The sequence below is a fragment of the Ovis aries genome, chromosome 11 (genome assembly GCF_016772045.2).
Source record: "Ovis aries strain OAR_USU_Benz2616 breed Rambouillet chromosome 11, ARS-UI_Ramb_v3.0, whole genome shotgun sequence".
Classification (NCBI taxonomy): domain Eukaryota; kingdom Metazoa; phylum Chordata; class Mammalia; order Artiodactyla; family Bovidae; genus Ovis; species Ovis aries.
The window spans coordinates 55,759,353-55,775,796 of record NC_056064.1 but is presented as its reverse complement, the minus strand read 5'-3'; the positions used below and the strand labels follow the sequence as shown (position 1 = coordinate 55,775,796).

The 16,444-nt window shown below is 54.3% G+C and overlaps 1 protein-coding gene across 1 annotated transcript; it reads left to right on the top strand.

Moving 5' to 3' along the window:
- Positions 1-2,471: 2,471 nt before the first annotated feature.
- CDR2L (cerebellar degeneration related protein 2 like) lies at positions 2,472-14,778 on the top strand. The gene is made up of 5 exons (XM_004013134.5): positions 2,472-2,975; positions 8,736-8,848; positions 9,167-9,315; positions 10,990-11,154; positions 12,228-14,778. Exons 1-5 carry the CDS (start codon positions 2,897-2,899, stop codon positions 13,114-13,116), a joined length of 1,395 nt encoding a protein of 464 aa, XP_004013183.3. The 5' UTR covers positions 2,472-2,896; the 3' UTR covers positions 13,117-14,778.
- The last annotated feature ends 1,666 nt before the right edge of the window (positions 14,779-16,444 follow it).

Below are 16,444 nucleotides of genomic sequence, written 5' to 3'. Positions count from 1 at the left end.
CGCTAAGTGGTGTCTTACTCTTTGAGACCACATGGACTGCAGCTCACCAGGCTTCCCTGACCTTCACTATCTCCTGGAGTTTGCTCAAACTCATGTCCATTGAGTCGGTGATGCTAGCCAACCATCTTATTCTCTGTTACCCTCTTCTCCTGCCTTCGATCTTTCCCAGCATCAGAGTCTTTTCCAAAGAGTCGGTCTTCCCATTAGGTGACCAAAGTATTGGAGCTTCAACATTAGCCCTTCCAGTGAATATTCAGGGTTGATTTCCTCTAGAATTGACAGGTTTGACCTCCTTACTGTACAAGGGATTCTGAAGAATCTTCTCCAGCATCGCAATTCAAAGGCATCAACTTTTTGGCTCTCAGCCTTCTTTAGCTTAAAAATTTCTCATCTCGTTCCATCTCCACTTCCATCAGACATGCCCTACATGATCACAAAAGCCTCCAAAATGATCTTCTTCCTTCTACTCTTTATTTTTCTTCTTCTTTTTCTTCTTTTTTTTTTTTTTTTTGCCCCTTGGCTTGTGGAATCTTAATTGTCTGACCAGAAATTGAACATGTGCTCCCTGCAGTGAAAGTGTGGAGTCATAACCACTGGACTGCCAGGGAAGTCCCATGTTGCTTCCACTCTTGCTCTTCTCCAATCCATGCTCCAAAATTGCCAGTGATATTTCACATCTGAAAATGAAAAGCATTTTATTGGGTCTCTTTTGTCTATTGGGAACAAAATAAAATCCCCAGTTCTTTCCCATGGCAATAACTCCAGTTCATTTCTCTTCTGTCCGCTCCACTCCAGTTGTGCTGGGCTTCCTTCAGTTTCCGATGCATGTCCAGCTTTTTCTGTCCTAGAGTCTTTGACCCTGTTAATTTCCTTCATAGCACATTTATTTATCCCTGCTAGAATGCATGCTACACAAGGATAGAAACTGACTGTTTTTCGGCCATAGGATTTTTTTTTCTTATTGAGTAAACTATTGTATTAAAATATAACATTCAGAGAAATGCATGTATCATAAGTGATTTTACAAATGAACACACCTGTATGTAACCAACACCCAGATCAGAAAATAAAACACTTCCAGCCCCTCAGTGTTTCCCCACATGTCTCCCCAAGGCCAAATATTATCCTGATTAGATTTGTTTTGCCAATTTTGAACTTTGTGTAAATGGGATTATGACACACACCCCCAAATGCTCACATTCTAATCACCAGAATCTTTGAATATGTTACTTCACCTAGCAAAAGGTATTTTGCAGATGTGGTTAAATTAAGGGCTCTTGAGATGAGGCAGATTATGCTAGATTATTCAGGTGGTTCCAGTGTACACACAGGGTCTTTAAAGTGGAAGAAAGAGGCCAAAGATGTCAGAGTGATCCAGCGTGAGAAAGGTCATTTTCTGTTGGTGGATTTCAAGATGGAAAAGGGTGGCTATGGGCCATGGAGTGTGGGCAGCCTCTAGAAGGTGGGAGCAGCAAGGAAAGAGATGCTTGCCTGGAGCCTCCAGACGGGAACAAAGCCTTGCAGATAACGAGATATTAGTCATCGAAAGCCAATCTTCTAACTTGCGGAACTGTAAGATAATAAATTCACCTTGTTTGAAGCGACTAAATTTGGAGTAGTTTGTTACAGAAACAATGGTGCCTCCTTCTTTCCCCCTACAGGTGTTGATTCTTCTAAAGAAGTTCAGTGCCTTGTCACATGTTTATTGGGTCATTTATGAAGTGCTTGGTCAAGTCTTTTATGCACTTTTCCACTGAGCTTTCTTGTGGATTTGCAGGTGTTCTTTTTCTGTTCCAGATACAAGTCCTTTGTCGGATGTTTTTGCCACATGTATATAGAGTGGGTTATGGTCATGGTGCTTTAATAGTACCAGCGCGTGGTAGGTCCTAATAAAAAATGAGTTACATGTATACTTGATTCTGAAAACTGCTTTAAGGAAAGAATGTTCAGAGAGGTGACGCTATATACGCTGTAAGCAGTGTAATTGGGCGTAAGATATGGATCTCAAGTAGAGGGAAACAGGATCTTAAAGGGAAAGACCCAAAATGCGGGTAACAGTCAAAGTTCACCACTCCTAGCGTGAGGTTTCAGGCCACAGGCATTTAAGCACAATTTCCTAAAGGTAATTTTAAATTAATTTTCATTCCAAGAATGTCCATGGAAGCTAGCAATGGGTCAGCCTGCTCTAGGCACTGAAGAGCCAGCTTAGAACGAGACAAGATCGTTGCTGTTAGGAGATCTACAGGGAGAGAGAGACAATAGGTAAACATCATAAAACGATTTCACATTGAGATGTAAACTGGAGTGAGACTAAAAGGGAAGGGTTGGTTCAGCAACAGCCCGACCGCCTCTTCACGGAGATCCCGCCCTCGGCCCCGCCTCGTATTTTGCATACATCTCCTGATTGGCCGGCGGCTTCTGGCTCCACCCCTCGGAGCGGGCAGCTAGGGAAGAGCGGGGCGGACACTACCAAGATGCAGCGGCGGCTTCGGGTGTCGCCGGGCGGGCCGGGGGCATCGCGGGCAGGAGCCGGGCTGGGGGCGCCCGCCGCGGCACCCGCGCGCTCCTAGCGCCCCAGACCTGCCGGTCGGGCCGGGGACCTCCTTGTCGCCTTCCCGCCCTCCGTCCCCGCCCCTCCACCCTTTGTGCAGCCGCCGCCTGGTGCGCCCCTCTCTGCAAGACCCCGGCCCGGCCGGCCCGCGGCAGCGAGCCAGCCCCGCGTGGGCGTCCGACCGGCGGCCGATGGCGAGGGGGCGCGGCACGGGCGGGGGCACTGCAGCCCGAGTCCGCGACGCGGGAGGCTCGGCCCTCCTCCACCGCATTGTCCCGGGCCCCGCGCCCCGGCCCTGAGCCGCGCCGCCGCAGCGCCCGCCCGCCACCCGCCGCCTGCGGGGCCATGCGGAGGGCCGCTAGGATGGAGGACTTCACGGCAGAGGAAGAGGAGCCCTGGTACGACCAGCAGGACCTGGAGCAGGGTGAGCACAGGGAGCGGGAAAGCGGGGTGCGCCCCGCGACTCCTGTCCCCTTCTCCATTGTTGGGAGGTGTCACCCCGGGGAGGGCCAGACTGCACCCGGCGTGCCAGACTCCGAGGGGAGATGCGTCTGGAGAATGGGGACGTGGAGAGACGGTGGCCTGCCCCGGAAAAGCGGAACCAGACCGGTGGAGACCTGCAAAAGTCGGGGGAGAGGTCTTCTTTCCCTAAACAACAGGGGCGGACATCACCCAGTTCGCCCACCTCATCATAGAGGCAGGAACTTCCCAGGAGCCCCGGGTATGGTTGAGGGGTCTGAGAATGCTAACTGGAAGTCTTTGGAGGCCAGGAGGCGGCTTGTTGGTTCTGTTTTGCTGAGTGGGGTTGTGTGTGGGGAGAGGTGAGGGGAGGAAGTTAATCCCATTCTAAATCCAGTGGCACCCTTCCCTGGCCAGGATTCCGGAGCTCACAGACTCCTAGAAAGTTTCCCCAGCTCCCTTCCCCTCCCCCGGGGGAGGTGATGAGGGTGCGGGCATCTTGCGGGTGAAGACAGCAGAGACAACTAGGAGTCCAACCCGCCTTCTGGAGGGAGGAGTCCCCGGGGCCCTTCCCCTGCTGGCCTTCTCCCAAATGGCGCAAGGTCTGGAGCAGGTCGGATTTGGGAATTCTGAGCAGTGCCCCAGATCAGAGCCTGAGTAAAGAGGGAGCCACGTTCCCATTTCTCCCATCTGAGGGCAAAGAGGGCGACTGGAAGGGGGTTGGTGAGGTGGCCGGGGTGACATCACTCCGAGGAGGGGGCGGGGCTGTTAGGACAGGAAGGAGGAGAAGGCTTGAGAGGGTCAGGGCCACAAGGCCTGCTGGAGTCCAATCCACCCTCTCTTCCGCAAAGTGCCTCCCTCTGGGATGCTCAGAATTGGAGGGGCTAGGAAGTGTACCCTAGAAGTGACCATAGTCACCCAGCAAGCCGGGTGGGTGTGGGCAGTCTGGGTGTGGGCCGACAGCCTCCGCTCTGGGTCTCCAACTCTGGGGCCCAGACATCTGCCTTTGCCCCTGTGCGAGGCATCTGCCCCCATCCTGGAGCCTTTGTGTTTCAGCCCTGACCCACAACCCCAAGTGGCCAGATTTGCTGGTAGATGAGGCTCTGCCCTTGTGCTCCGGGGTGTGGGTTAATCAGAGCGTCTGGGGGACCAGCGTGGGACTGAGGGTGCTGGGCTAGACCCTGCCTCTACCCTCAGCCTCCCTGCCTGGAGTGAAATGCCCGATCCTGGCTGCAACAGCTCCTTCCCCCACCCTGGGCCAACTACTCCCCAAACCTCACATTACACAAAACACCCATCAGGCTCCACTGTGTCAGACGCCATCCTGGGAACTAGGAGCAGTCCTAGCCCTGGCCTCCTAGGTGCACCCGGCTAGGTGAAGTTGGGCTTGTAACTGAGTGGGGACGACAGGATGCAATGAGAGGGCTTCACGGAAGAGGTGGGCCTGGAAGAAAAGATTGGAAGCCGAGTGCCTGGGAAGATGGCCTCCTCGGAGGCAGATGCTAATGTCATTGCTGTCTCATTCCGTTCCCGTGCCCCTGAAGAAAGCTCTGGCACCATGCCCAGCCCAGATGTGGGAGGAAGGAGCCAGGGAGAAAGGCTGGCAGATGTGCTGCATCCGGAGACGGAGGGATGCCCAGATCCCAGGATGGCTGGGCAGCCAGGCTCTGGGGCCAGGGTCAGGAATGGGCCCCACAGGCCCCTGCTTTTCTGGCCTTGCTGGTCTGCAGCAGTAGGCCTAGCCTCATGGCCTGAGTAGCAGCTGGATCCCAGCAGCAAGGAGGGAAACCAGAGACAGTCTCAAGAAATGAGAGCTTTCAACCAAAACTCCAACATCTGCTTGCCAAGGGCCAGGTGCGAGGCTAAGCCTGGGGACTTGATCTCCACCCTCCGGAGTCTCCACAGCCCAGCCTAGGAGGCAGGAATGGGATCAAACCAGCGCTTGTGAGTGAGCCACAGGGGCTCTGCAGCAGTGAGCCCTGCAGACAGTGAGAACAGACTTGAGGGCCCTCTGCTGTGAGATGCACAAGATTTATGCACCCCCTCGGAGCTGGAGGGGGAAGAGCCACACCCCCAAACCCCTACTGCTCCGGCAGAGGAAGGAAGGCCAGTGGTCTAGTGGAGACAGTATGTGTACTAAGGCACAGAGTGATGTGAAAAGACTGCACCGGAAAGTAGGAATTACCCAGAGTGTCAGGGGTGGGGTTGGAGGAAGGCCCAGGCCCAGCTACTGCAGCACCACCCCTGTGGGGCCCGGCATGAAGCACCGGATGGTGGGGTAAACTTGGACCAGAGGCCAACCACATGGGGGATCCGGGGCCTGTTGCTTCCCCCTTCCCCTCATCCAGTGCCCAAATTCTCTCCTGCCCAGTGCCCCTTAGTTTCCTCTGAGCATCCCAGGACCTGGTTTTTCTCAGCCAGCTCCACCCCCACTGAGGATGGGTCCCAAATTTACTTTCAGATGCTTCGCCATCAAGCTCCTGTTCGACTTTGACGTTGTTCTGTCCTAGTGGAGGGAGGTAGTGGGGACAGACAAGGCCCTCAGTTCTCGCTGTGCTCCCTCTGCCCTCTGCCTCAAGCACCCGTGAAAATAGAAAAAGCCATTAATTATTAAGCACTGGCACTCTCTCTGCCTGCCTCCCTCCCCCACCTTGGACCAGGTGTGGCTGGCCCTGTGGGTACCTCTTTCCATACTGAGAGATGGCTGCTGAGTCACACATTTGAAGTCTTGGGCTCCTGACCTTGAGTCTCAGCCTCAAGGCCAAGCTCTGACATGGCAAGGGGAGGAAGGTGAGTGGACCCTGATTCCGCAGACCCAGAGTTCCCAACATTGGTGCCCTGAAGGTTGTGAACAGACCCCTGCCACACTGCGAGGTGGTAGCTGGCCTCCTCCCATCCCTTTTATCTTTGTCTTTTCCTCCCTGTGTCTGCTCTCCGTCCTTTTCTTGTCTCTCTTCTCCCAAGTCTAGGGGGTTCCATGCTAACCCCAATCAGGAGGGGCAGTGGGATTTCAGGGTTTCCTTTCAAAGACATCCCCCTGGCTCCCAGCCATTGTCTCTCAGGTTCTGGGGCATTGCTCCCAGGCAACACCTTGACTGGCATTCAGAGCCCACTGCAGGAGACCCCAGAAAACTTAGGTCCAGGCAGGGGAGATGCCAGTTCAGACGCAGTACCTTCCCAGTAGTGGTCCAGTGTGACCATTATTCTGGCTCTGGCAGGATACTGCCATGTTACTCCAGATTCCACTTCCAGCTTAACCAACTCTGTTCCCCCACTCCTAGGCCCCCCTCCCACTCTGGTCTGGGGTCTGCACCCACCCCAGAGCCATCCCCAGCCCTCATCTAGCTGGGGTCCTTTCCCCAGCAGTTGGCTCCACTCAGTCCCCTGCCCTGAAGCTTCTAAACTTCTCTCGTGATCCCTCCTGGCTGCTCTGACCAGCTTAGCTTCCACTGTGATCCAATTTCCCTGAAACAGTCCCTGAGATTCTTCCCCACCCCAAACTACTTCCACTGTGTTCTCTTCCTCCCCTTCCTTGGAATCACTAGGCAGCTCTGATCACATTCGCTGCCTTCAACATCCCCAGTTTATAGTGTGACTTGCAGCCGCTCCAGCCCACCCTGCTGGTGGTAGGAATACATATCCAGCTCAGATGCTCACCTGGAAGAAAAAGCATAAAGTGCAGTTGTTCTCGGCCCTGACTGTGACCTTGGACTCTAGCTTAAGTTTCAGGGGTTTCATGCAGGTCATCCACAGAGCCTGTCCCCCAAAGCCAAGGCAGGAGACAGCATCAGTAGCAATGGCCCCATTGCAGACCACCTGACCCAGTTCCCAAGGCAAAAAAAAAAAGCTGTGTTGAGTGTCACCTTCTGTTTTTCCATTTATACCTGAGTTATTTGAAAGGGTTTGTGGATGAGCCAAATGCTCGCCATCTCATTACAGAGAAAAGGGAGCTGGTGTGCCTCCCTCATCATGAACCAGGGATGGTTGGTCCTGCTGAATTTCCACCAAGCACACAGCAGAAATTGACCTGCCCTCCTCTTTGAGACCACAATGTGATTCTTGGCTTCCCTTATAAATATATATTTAAATATAAATGAATAATATATATATATATATAAATATACTACTCTTTGCTTCTTTTTAAAAAAAATTTATTGGAGTAGTAGCATTTGCAATGCCGTGTTAGTTTCTGCTCTATGGCAGAGTGAATCAGTTAGATATATATCTACTCTTTTTTTAGATTCTCTTCCCATATAGGTCATTCAGTTCAGTTCACTTCAGTTGCTTAGTCGTGTCCGACTCTTTGCGACTCCATGAATCGCAGCACGCCAGGCCTCCCTGTCTATCACCATCTCCCGGAGTTCACTCAGACTCACATCCATCGAGTCTGTGATGCCATCCAGCCATCTCATCCTCAGTCGTCCCCTTCTCCTCCTGCCCCCAATCCCTCCCAGCATGAGTCTTTTCCAATGAGTCAACTCTTCGCATGAGGTGGCCAAATATAGGTCATTACAAAGTATTAAGTAGACTCACTTGTGCTATGGGCTTCCCAGCTGGCATTAGTGGTAAAGAACCCGCCTACCAATGCAGGAGACATAAGGTGGTGCAGGTTTGGTCCCTGGATGGGGAAGATCCCCTGGAGAAGAAAATGGCAACCCACTCCAGTATTCTTGCCTGGAGAATCCCTTGGACAGAGGAGCCTGGTGGGCTACAGTCCATAGGATCACCAAGAGTCAGACATGACTGAAGCGACTTAGCATGCATGCACCTGTGGTATACCAGTAGGTCCTTGTTCATTATCTTATACATTACCCTTTGTGTCTGAAAGGAGTTAGGCATATATATGTGGAAATATCCACTCCAAATGTCATGATACCCTCACCCAACTCCAGACCCACTTGAGATAATTTTTAGGGATTCTGGCACCTGCCACTTCCTTCTAACCCCCGCTCCTCTCCATCACACAGCCCCCTAAAGACAGACCAGGCTTTGAAGCCTGGTGCAGTTCTAATACCCAGCAAACCCTTCCACCCCCTCTCCTGTTGAGTGAGCTCCGGTCGTCCTTCCAAGCCCCCCTCCAAAGCTGCTCCTTGTCTGAGATTCCCACCAGCCATGCCGTGAACTCTCCCTTCCCTATCTCCCAGGGCACTTTGCCCCTCTGTATGCTGATGCTCTTATCACATTCCACTCACTCATTCTTTCAAAAACGATTTATTATTCACCTGCTCTGTGCCGGGTATTGTTCTAAGTCCTCAGGGTATCAGTGACTAAAACTGGCAAAATCCCTACCCTGTAAGCTTACCATTAGTCAAGGGTCAGGAGCAAGTTAATGAGCAAATTGTTGGGTAAGTTAGATAGCGATAGGAGTTAAGGAGGAAAATGAAGCAGGGAGGGCATGGGGGTGGGGGAGGGTGTGATTTTAAATCAGTGTTTGAGAAAGGCTTCCTGGAGGAGGTGACATTAAACTACAGACTTGAGGGCACAGAGGGAGGAACCCTGGGAGTGTCTGGGGAGAGGGCATTCCAGGCCAATGCACAGGTCTCCTCAGGGCTTACATCTCCTTCCAGGCCTAGAGTCTCCCCAGAGGTGGCCCCTGGGTCCTGGTTCTCTGGGGGTCCGCAAGGCTCAGCCCAGAATGAATGTTCAGAACAGGAATGGGAGAGGTCTTCTGACTCCATTCTCAGTTGCTCATGCTCCTCCCACCCTCTGCCTGCCCCCCTACCAGACTTGCACTTGGCCGCAGAGCTGGGGAAGACGCTGCTGGAGAGGAACAAGGAGCTAGAGGAGTCTCTACAGCAGATGTACTCCACTAACGAGGAGCAAGTGCAGGAGATCGAGGTGAGGGGCCCCCTGGGCCCTATACATGCTCCCCGACCCATTGAGGGCCCCTTAGTCTGTGTGTACCTGTGTGCAGCTTAGGAAAAGGTACCCCATCTTAGCAGATCCAGCCTTGACCCAAAAGCCTTGTGCAGTCCACAACCTGCACAACTGTCCCAGGCAGCCCTGTTGAACCACCAGCTCAACCCTCTCCCTCCGCTGCAGACGAATACCCCGAAGCAAACCTGTTCCTGAGAGTGGGGGGAGGGCCCAGGCAGAGACATTTTCCCCAACCCAGTTCTGAAAGGTAACTATCCCACCCCTGTGCCCACCCCCCAGTACCTGACCAAACAGCTGGACACGCTGCGCCACGTGAATGAACAGCACGCCAAAGTGTACGAGCAGCTGGACTTGGCGGCCCGAGACCTGGAGCTGACCAATCAGAAGCTGGCACTGGAGAGCAAGGTGGCCCAGCAGAAGATCCACGGGTGAGGACCGGTGGAGCTGGGAACCTGGGTGTGAGGTGGTGAGGGGAGGCCCCAGGCCTAGGTGTACCTGTGGGTGTGTGTGTGTGTGTGTGTACCAGTGGGTGTGAGATTCCCTCTCCCAAAAGCCCAGGTCTGGGAACCTGGGATGGTAGTGACTTTGCCCTCATTGATTTGGGCTGGTTTAACATTCCAGCCACAACCCTTCTTTAAGCACCAACTATATTCCAAGCTCTGTTTTAGAGAAAATATAGTGATGGGGATGCAAAGACACTGTCCGGCCCTCTGGGAGGGAAGGCAGGTACGTGAATATTTTATTGCAGTGCAAAGTGATACGTGATAGAAGAGTGTACAAGGAACTGAGGAGACAGGGCTTCCCAGGTGGTCCAGCGGTTAAGACTCCGCACTGCAGGAGGTACAGGTTTGATCCCAGGTCAGGGAACTAAGATTTTGCACATCGTATGGCCCCAAAATAAATATAAATTAATTAAGTGAGAGTGAAAGTCGGTCAGTCTTGTCCAACTCTTTTCGACCCCATGGACTATACAGTCCATGGAATTCTCCAGGCCAGAATACTGGTGTGGGTAGCCGTTCCCTTCTCCAAGGGATCTTCCCAATCCAGGGATCAAATCCAGGTCTCCCGCATTGCAGGCGGATTCTTTACCAGATGAATTACCAGGCAAGCCCAATTAAATAAAGTAAAAATCTTTAAAAAAAAAAAAGAAAGAAAGAAAGAAAAGAGCCTTCTGGTGGTCCAGTGACTAAGACTCCTTGCTTCCAATGCAGGGAGCCCAGGTTTGATCCCTGGCCAGGGAACTAGATCCCACAGGCAACAACTAAAGATCCCACATGCCAAGACTAAGATTGAAATGTTGTTGTTGAATTACGACGCTGGGATTCTTGGCCCCCGGAGGAGAAGAATTCAATCCGGGGCCAGAGATGAGGCTTGATCAGCTCAGAGCTTTTGTGTAATAAAGTTTTATTAAAGTATAAAGGAGATAGAGAAAGCTTCTGACATAGGCATCAGAAGAGGGTAGAAAGAGTACCCGCTTGTTAGTGCTGGCAATGGAGTTATATACTCTCCAGTAAATCCAAAGAATGTCTGGAGGTTGTAAAGACCTCACTAGACCTACTCCCATAATTTACATTTCAAGGTAACAGAATTAGCCAGAAGGTTTAATCCAGAGACTGTCCTCAGGCAGAATACATTGTTGTTATATAATCCTAAGGAATGTAGAGAAGGAAAAAAAACGTTGTCCTTTCTTCCTCCTTGAGAATTCCAGACCCCTCTCTCCTTGGGGACCCCTAGACTTCTTATCAACCTGCCTAGGAAATGACTCTCTCAAGATCAGATTCTGTGTGCTGCAACTAATACCCAGCATAGCCAAATAAGTTAAAAAATAGGTAATAAATAAGTAAATTTAAGTAAATAATTAGATACATTAAAAAAGAAAGAAATGGAGGGAGGAAACACAGAGAAGTGTCAGCTCGGCCTGGGAAGTGGAGCGAAGCGTGGGTCCTTGGCTGCCCAAGGAATTCCTCGTCTGACCTCAGCCCCAGGCAGTGTGGCTCAAGGTTGCCTATCCAGCCTCCAAGCCCCACCAGGGCTGCAGTGAGGAGGGCTGGCCCCATCCCCTGAGCATCCCTCCCATCCGTGTGTGCCCCATTCCACCCCAGGCTGACAGAAACCATCGAGCGCCTGCAGACCCAGGTGGAGGAGCTGCAGGCTCAGGTGGAGCAGCTGCGGGACCTGGAGCAGCTGCGCCTGCGGCGGGAGAAGCGCGAACGCAGACGCACCATCCACACCTTCCCTTGCCTCAAGGAGCTGTGCACCAGCCCCCGGTAGGTGAGGGCGCGCTGGGCCCGTCTCCACGGGGTGAGGGGAAGGCAGGGTGGGCGCCGGGCAGCAGGCGGGAGGAGGGTTGTGGCATCCTCTGGGCTATTGCAGAGGCAGGTCGTGGAGCTAACAGCAGTCAGCACCTGGCGCTGTGAGCCCTGGCCACATGCCCACCACGCTGCTAAGTGACTTAATTCTCATGGCAATACGGTGAGGTGTGGTTAATCATCCCCGCTCCTCAGAAGAGGGAAATGAGACACCAAGGTCACCTGCTTAGTAAGTCAGAAGTCTCACCCAGGAGGGACAAACCACTGTCCCTTTCAGTTCCCATTAAGCCTTTTGAATTGGGATGACTTACATGGTGGGGGACTTTGCTGGTGGTCCAGTGGCTAAGACTCTGCACTCACAATTCAGGGGGCTTGGATTCAATCCACAGTCAGGGAACTAGATCTCACACACCACAACTAAAGATCCTGCGTGCTGTAATAAAGATTGACGATCTAAGACTCGGCACGGCCAATTTAAAAAAAAAAAAATAAGAATACACACTGTGGATTAATGGGTGTTTCAATAAAGGTCCTGGCAAGAGACGGATAGCACCCAGCCCAGGGTAACTGAGGACAGATCAATAAAGAGGGGTGGCCAAGGTGTGGGGAAACTAGGCGGACACTGCTACACCCTGGGGTTGCAATAGTCAGGAGTTGATACCATCCTGAGACCTAAAGGGACCAGGAGAAGGGAGGATACTGGAACCCAGAGGGCATGGAGCAGGCTTCCTGCCTGCCCCGCAGTAACCAGGGAGGAAGCCCAGGGAGAGACATTCCTGGAGACCTCTCTCTGCTCCCACCCCTGGACCTCCTGCTGGTGGCTCCCATCGGCTGAACCCAAGAGAGAGCCAGGACACCTGGCTGAAATGAAGGGCAAGCTCCCAGGGCAGACAGCCGGGGGAGAAGGCCCAGGAGTGACTCTAGGTGGGCAGAGCATGCAGCCCAGTGGGGCAGAGAGATGCAGCTGGGCTCCAAGGGCCTGGCCTGAGCGCGCCCTCGCCCTCTGCCTGCCTGCCCCTGCTCCCTCCCAGGTGTGAAGATGCCTTCCGCCTGCACAGCTCCTCCCTGGAGCTGGGCCCGCGGCCCCTGGAGCAGGAGAACGACCGGCTGCAGACCTTGGTGGGCGTGCTGCGCTCCCAGGTGAGCCAGGAGCGGCAGCGCAAGGAGCGGGCGGAGCGCGAGTACGCAGCGGTGCTCCAGGAGTACTCGGAGCTGGAGCGGCAGCTGTGCGAGATGGAGGGCTGCCGCTTCCGCGTGCAGGAGCTGGAGGCCGAGCTGCTGGAGCTACAGCAGATGAAGCAGGCCAAGACCTACCTGCTGGGCCGGGAGGACCACCTGGCCGAGGCCCTGCTGGCGCCCCTCACCCAGGCACCCGAAGCCGACGACCCCCAGCCCGGCAGTGGCGACGACTCGGGCTCCCAGGACGGGGTCTCCTCTCCGGCCGCCTCCCCGGGCCACGCCGTGCGCAAGAGCTGCAGCGACACGGCGCTCAACGCCATCATGGCCAAAGACCCGGTCAGCCGGCATGCGGGCAACCTCACGCTGCACGCCAACAGCGTGCGCAAGCGGGGCATGTCCATCCTGCGCGAGGTGGACGAGCAGTACCACGCGCTGCTGGAGAAGTACGAGGAGCTGCTGAGCAGGTGCCGGCAGCACGGGGCCGGGGTGCGGCACGCGGGGGTGCAGACCTCGCGGCCCATCTCCCGCGACAGCTCATGGAGGGACCTGCGGGCGGGCGAGGAGGGCCTGGGGGAGGCCAAGGCAGAGAAGAGCCTCAGCCAGCACGTGGAGGCCGTGGACAAGCGGCTGGAGCAGAGCCAGCCCGAGTACAAGGCGCTCTTCAAGGAGATCTTCTCCAGGATCCAGAAGACCAAGGCCGACATCCACGCCACCAAAGTCAAGACGCACAGCAGCAAGTGACGGTTTCCCCCCACCCGGGGTCAGGCCAGTGGGGGTCCCTCGAATCTGGGCCCTTCAGCCTCTGGTGAGTGAGGGAGCCCTTTTAGCAGCAATACACCCCGGAGGGAGGTTGTCCTCTGACCCAGGGAGCACGGGGAAACCCACTCTCTGCTGATGATGGAGGCCTTCACCGGTCCTGGACCGATGGAGGTCCCAGGACCCTCCGTCACCCGCGCCAGCCCCCAGGCGCAGCCCACAGATTGCAAGCCAAACGTCCCCACTCCCCTGGGGATTCTCAGCTCTCCCAGCCCTGACCCCTGACCCTGGGCCTTGCTCTCAGATTTGTGGCCAAGCTTCTGAAAGCCATTCTGGACCCGTTGACTTTTTTATTTCAATGTTGGTTTTCCTGAGAGATTTTTTTGCAAGGCAAGTTCTCCTTGACCTCCCCCTCGCCACAACTGGAAACACTTGAAGGGGGACCCCAGAGCCAGCTGTTGCAGGTTCTAGGGGTCTCCCGGACCACCCACTGCTTCTCCCCAGCTGTGACATGCTGTCATTCCCTTCGCACCAGCTGCCCTGCCTCAAGGGTCCTGACCAGGTCGGAGATGGCCCCTGCCAGGCAGAGCAGAAAGCCTGAGCCAGGCCTGAGCAATCCTCAGTGCCAATCCTGGTGAGGGCGAGCTTGTCCCTGGACACCCTCAGCCCACCGCAGATCTGTAGCCAATCAACTCAGAGCCAGCCTCCCCTGGTTCCAGCCCCAGAAATGCCTTCTGGGTATCAAGCCTTCCAGGGGTCCGGGCGATGGAAGTTCCCATCTCTGCACGCCTCCTCTCACTCACCGAGCTTGGCCTCTACCTGTCCCCATCTCAGGGACCACAACATGTCTCATTCACCCCCATGCTCCTCACCACCAGGCCCACCCCACTGCAGGTCATGAGTGCCACCCCTAGAATGTCCTGGGTGTGTCCCACCAGCTCATGGTCCCAGCATCCTCCCCTGCCCCCGCTCCTCCCAGGATGCTTACCCCACCCTGGGCAGTATTGAAATGGGACTAGATGGGGAACATGTCTCCTCCTTCCCATAAAATGCCTGCTCTTAACCACTCAGCTTTGTGGAGGGCGCTTTTGAGGACCCAGGAGGATCAGGGACTTTATCTTATGTTAAGGCTTCAGAAGATCCAGCTTCAGCTAAGAGGCCCAGATCCCCAGCTTGCCCTTCAGGCTCCCAGTTCCTTCTACCACCTATCCTGAGACCCTAGGGATTGGAGGAGGGAAGTCAGTGGCCCTGGCCTCTGTGCTGGGAGCCCAGTGGGGAACCTTCATGCCTTATCTGTTTCTAAGGGGTTTTCTTAACAAGCCTCCCAGCCTCCCTGGAGGCACCACCCTGCTCTCCGGGGGGGCACTGTGATGAGACCTGTCAGCTGGTCCTTCCATTCACACATCTTGGAAGCTTTCGTCCTTTGGAACCAGACAGCTCCCAGCCCTCCGTGTATCTCTGTCATCTAGGGTGGAGGGGGTGGGGTGGGACAGGACAGGTGGGGGAACGGCTCCTGCCTCTTTGCTCCCCACTTCTGTAGCTGCCGACCAGCGTCATCTTTGAAGTATACATGAGAGAAATATATTTACAAATGCTTTATTCTCTTCTTTAATAAAAAAAACCGCACCATTATTCTAAAAGCAGAAATGGCTCTGGAGCCGGTGGTCCTGTCTATGCATCTCCTACACCAGCCTCCCATCACATAGGCGGGGGCACATCCTGACTCCACTCCCTTGTGACTGGCAGCCAGACAGCAGACTCTTGGAAGTTTCCATATTTGTTGAGTGCCAGCCATGCCAGAAGTGTTGCCTTGCCAGGTGCCCCATGGGATAGACTCTCCTCACTGTACTGATTTTGCAACTCCTTCCCCCCAACCCACACCTGCCAACAGCCCGGGTAACCAGAAGTCAAAGAAGATGCTCCTGAATCTTTGGGGGAGTCAGTTTCTTGCACCCTTCTCCAACCTACCCTTACCGAAAATTCAATCAGCTTTATGGATCCCAATCCCACGTGGAAAAGCGTGTAGTCTTCAGTGGGGGTATGCTCAGGTACCTCCCACCAACCCGTTTCCCCCCACATTCCAGAATGAGCCAGGAGCAACTTTCCTTGAACCCGGGAGGTTAGGACTGTGGTGTGGGGAGCCCAGAGGTGGGTCCCAAACTGGCAAGGAGCTTTTTACATTATCTGAATAGCAAGGGGGATTTTACAGCATGCAAGCGGCTATGGGATCTTCCGGTCCTGCTGTGACTTGTCTCCAGTGGGCCAGAGAAGACGTGTGACTCCCAAAGCCATCAGACCTGAGAAGCAAAGGAATCAGGCCTGTATCCAGCCAGGCCTTTTAAATCACCCTTACCCTCAGCCACCTTCCCAGGCAGCAATACAACCTCTGACATGGATCCGATCCCGAGACTCGGAGGTTAAGTCAGTAACTCAAAGTCACAGGAACAGTGGAACCCAGACCTGATTAATTCCAGTATGCGATACTGCATGTTCCCTGTCTCCGCACAATACTGAGTTCTAAAAGCCAGACTGACCTAGTGAAAGTTAGCCGCTCAGTCGTGTGCGACTCTTTGAGACCCCAAGGACTGTAGCCTGCCAGGATCCTCTGTCCCTGGGGTTTTCTAGGCAAGAATACTGGAGTGGGTGGCCATTCCCTTCTCCAGGAGATCTTCCCGACACAGGGATCCAACCTGGATCTCCCACATTGCAGGCAGATTCTTTACTGTCAGAGCCACCAGGGAAGCCCCTAGGACCCTGAAAATGAGAAGAAAGGAAAATCCTGTGGACCCCTACGTGAGAGTGGTACCCCAAATCACAGCTGTACAGAAGGGCTGGTGTCAGCAAGGTCCTTGGCTTCCAGGAATGGCTTGATGGTCCCTTATCTTCCCCTCTTCTCACCCCTATGCACGTCCCTTCCTGAAGCACCCTTTCAGCCTATGAAGAACCAGAGAAGGGAAGAAGGCTGGCCTCCGATTTCAGCATCACCCTTTTAAGAGAACAGGTGGTACCTCAGGCCTGTTTTCTCCCAAAAGGGCCTCAATTCTGGAGGGTTCATGGCAACAGCAGGTAAAAGGAGCTTGCCAGCTGCTCTTCTCTCCACCCCAGGGTAGCTGGTTCCATTCTCTCTGCTACCCCCCTCCACTCCCAGAATCCAGGCCACCAGATGGCCCGAGCAGGCTGTGTTTATTTGGGGCCATGGAAACCTGCAGCTTCCTTTTCCTATCACTCTGGGTCAGGCACAGAGCTGGAGCCCAGCCTTAGAGCAATGATGCCACGGGATGGTGCGTTCATTATTCATAATCCCTGAGCCGTC

Excerpts from the sequence above, each read along its gene's own strand:
- CDR2L (XM_004013134.5), top strand. The coding sequence starts at position 2,897 with ATGCGGAGGGCCGCTAGGATGGAGGACTTCACGGCAGAGGAAGAGGAG. Across the intron at positions 9,316-10,989 it reads GCCCAGCAGAAGATCCACGG|GCTGACAGAAACCATCGAGC; the intron begins GTGAGGACCGGT and ends ATTCCACCCCAG. Across the intron at positions 11,155-12,227 it reads GAGCTGTGCACCAGCCCCCG|GTGTGAAGATGCCTTCCGCC; the intron begins GTAGGTGAGGGC and ends GCTCCCTCCCAG.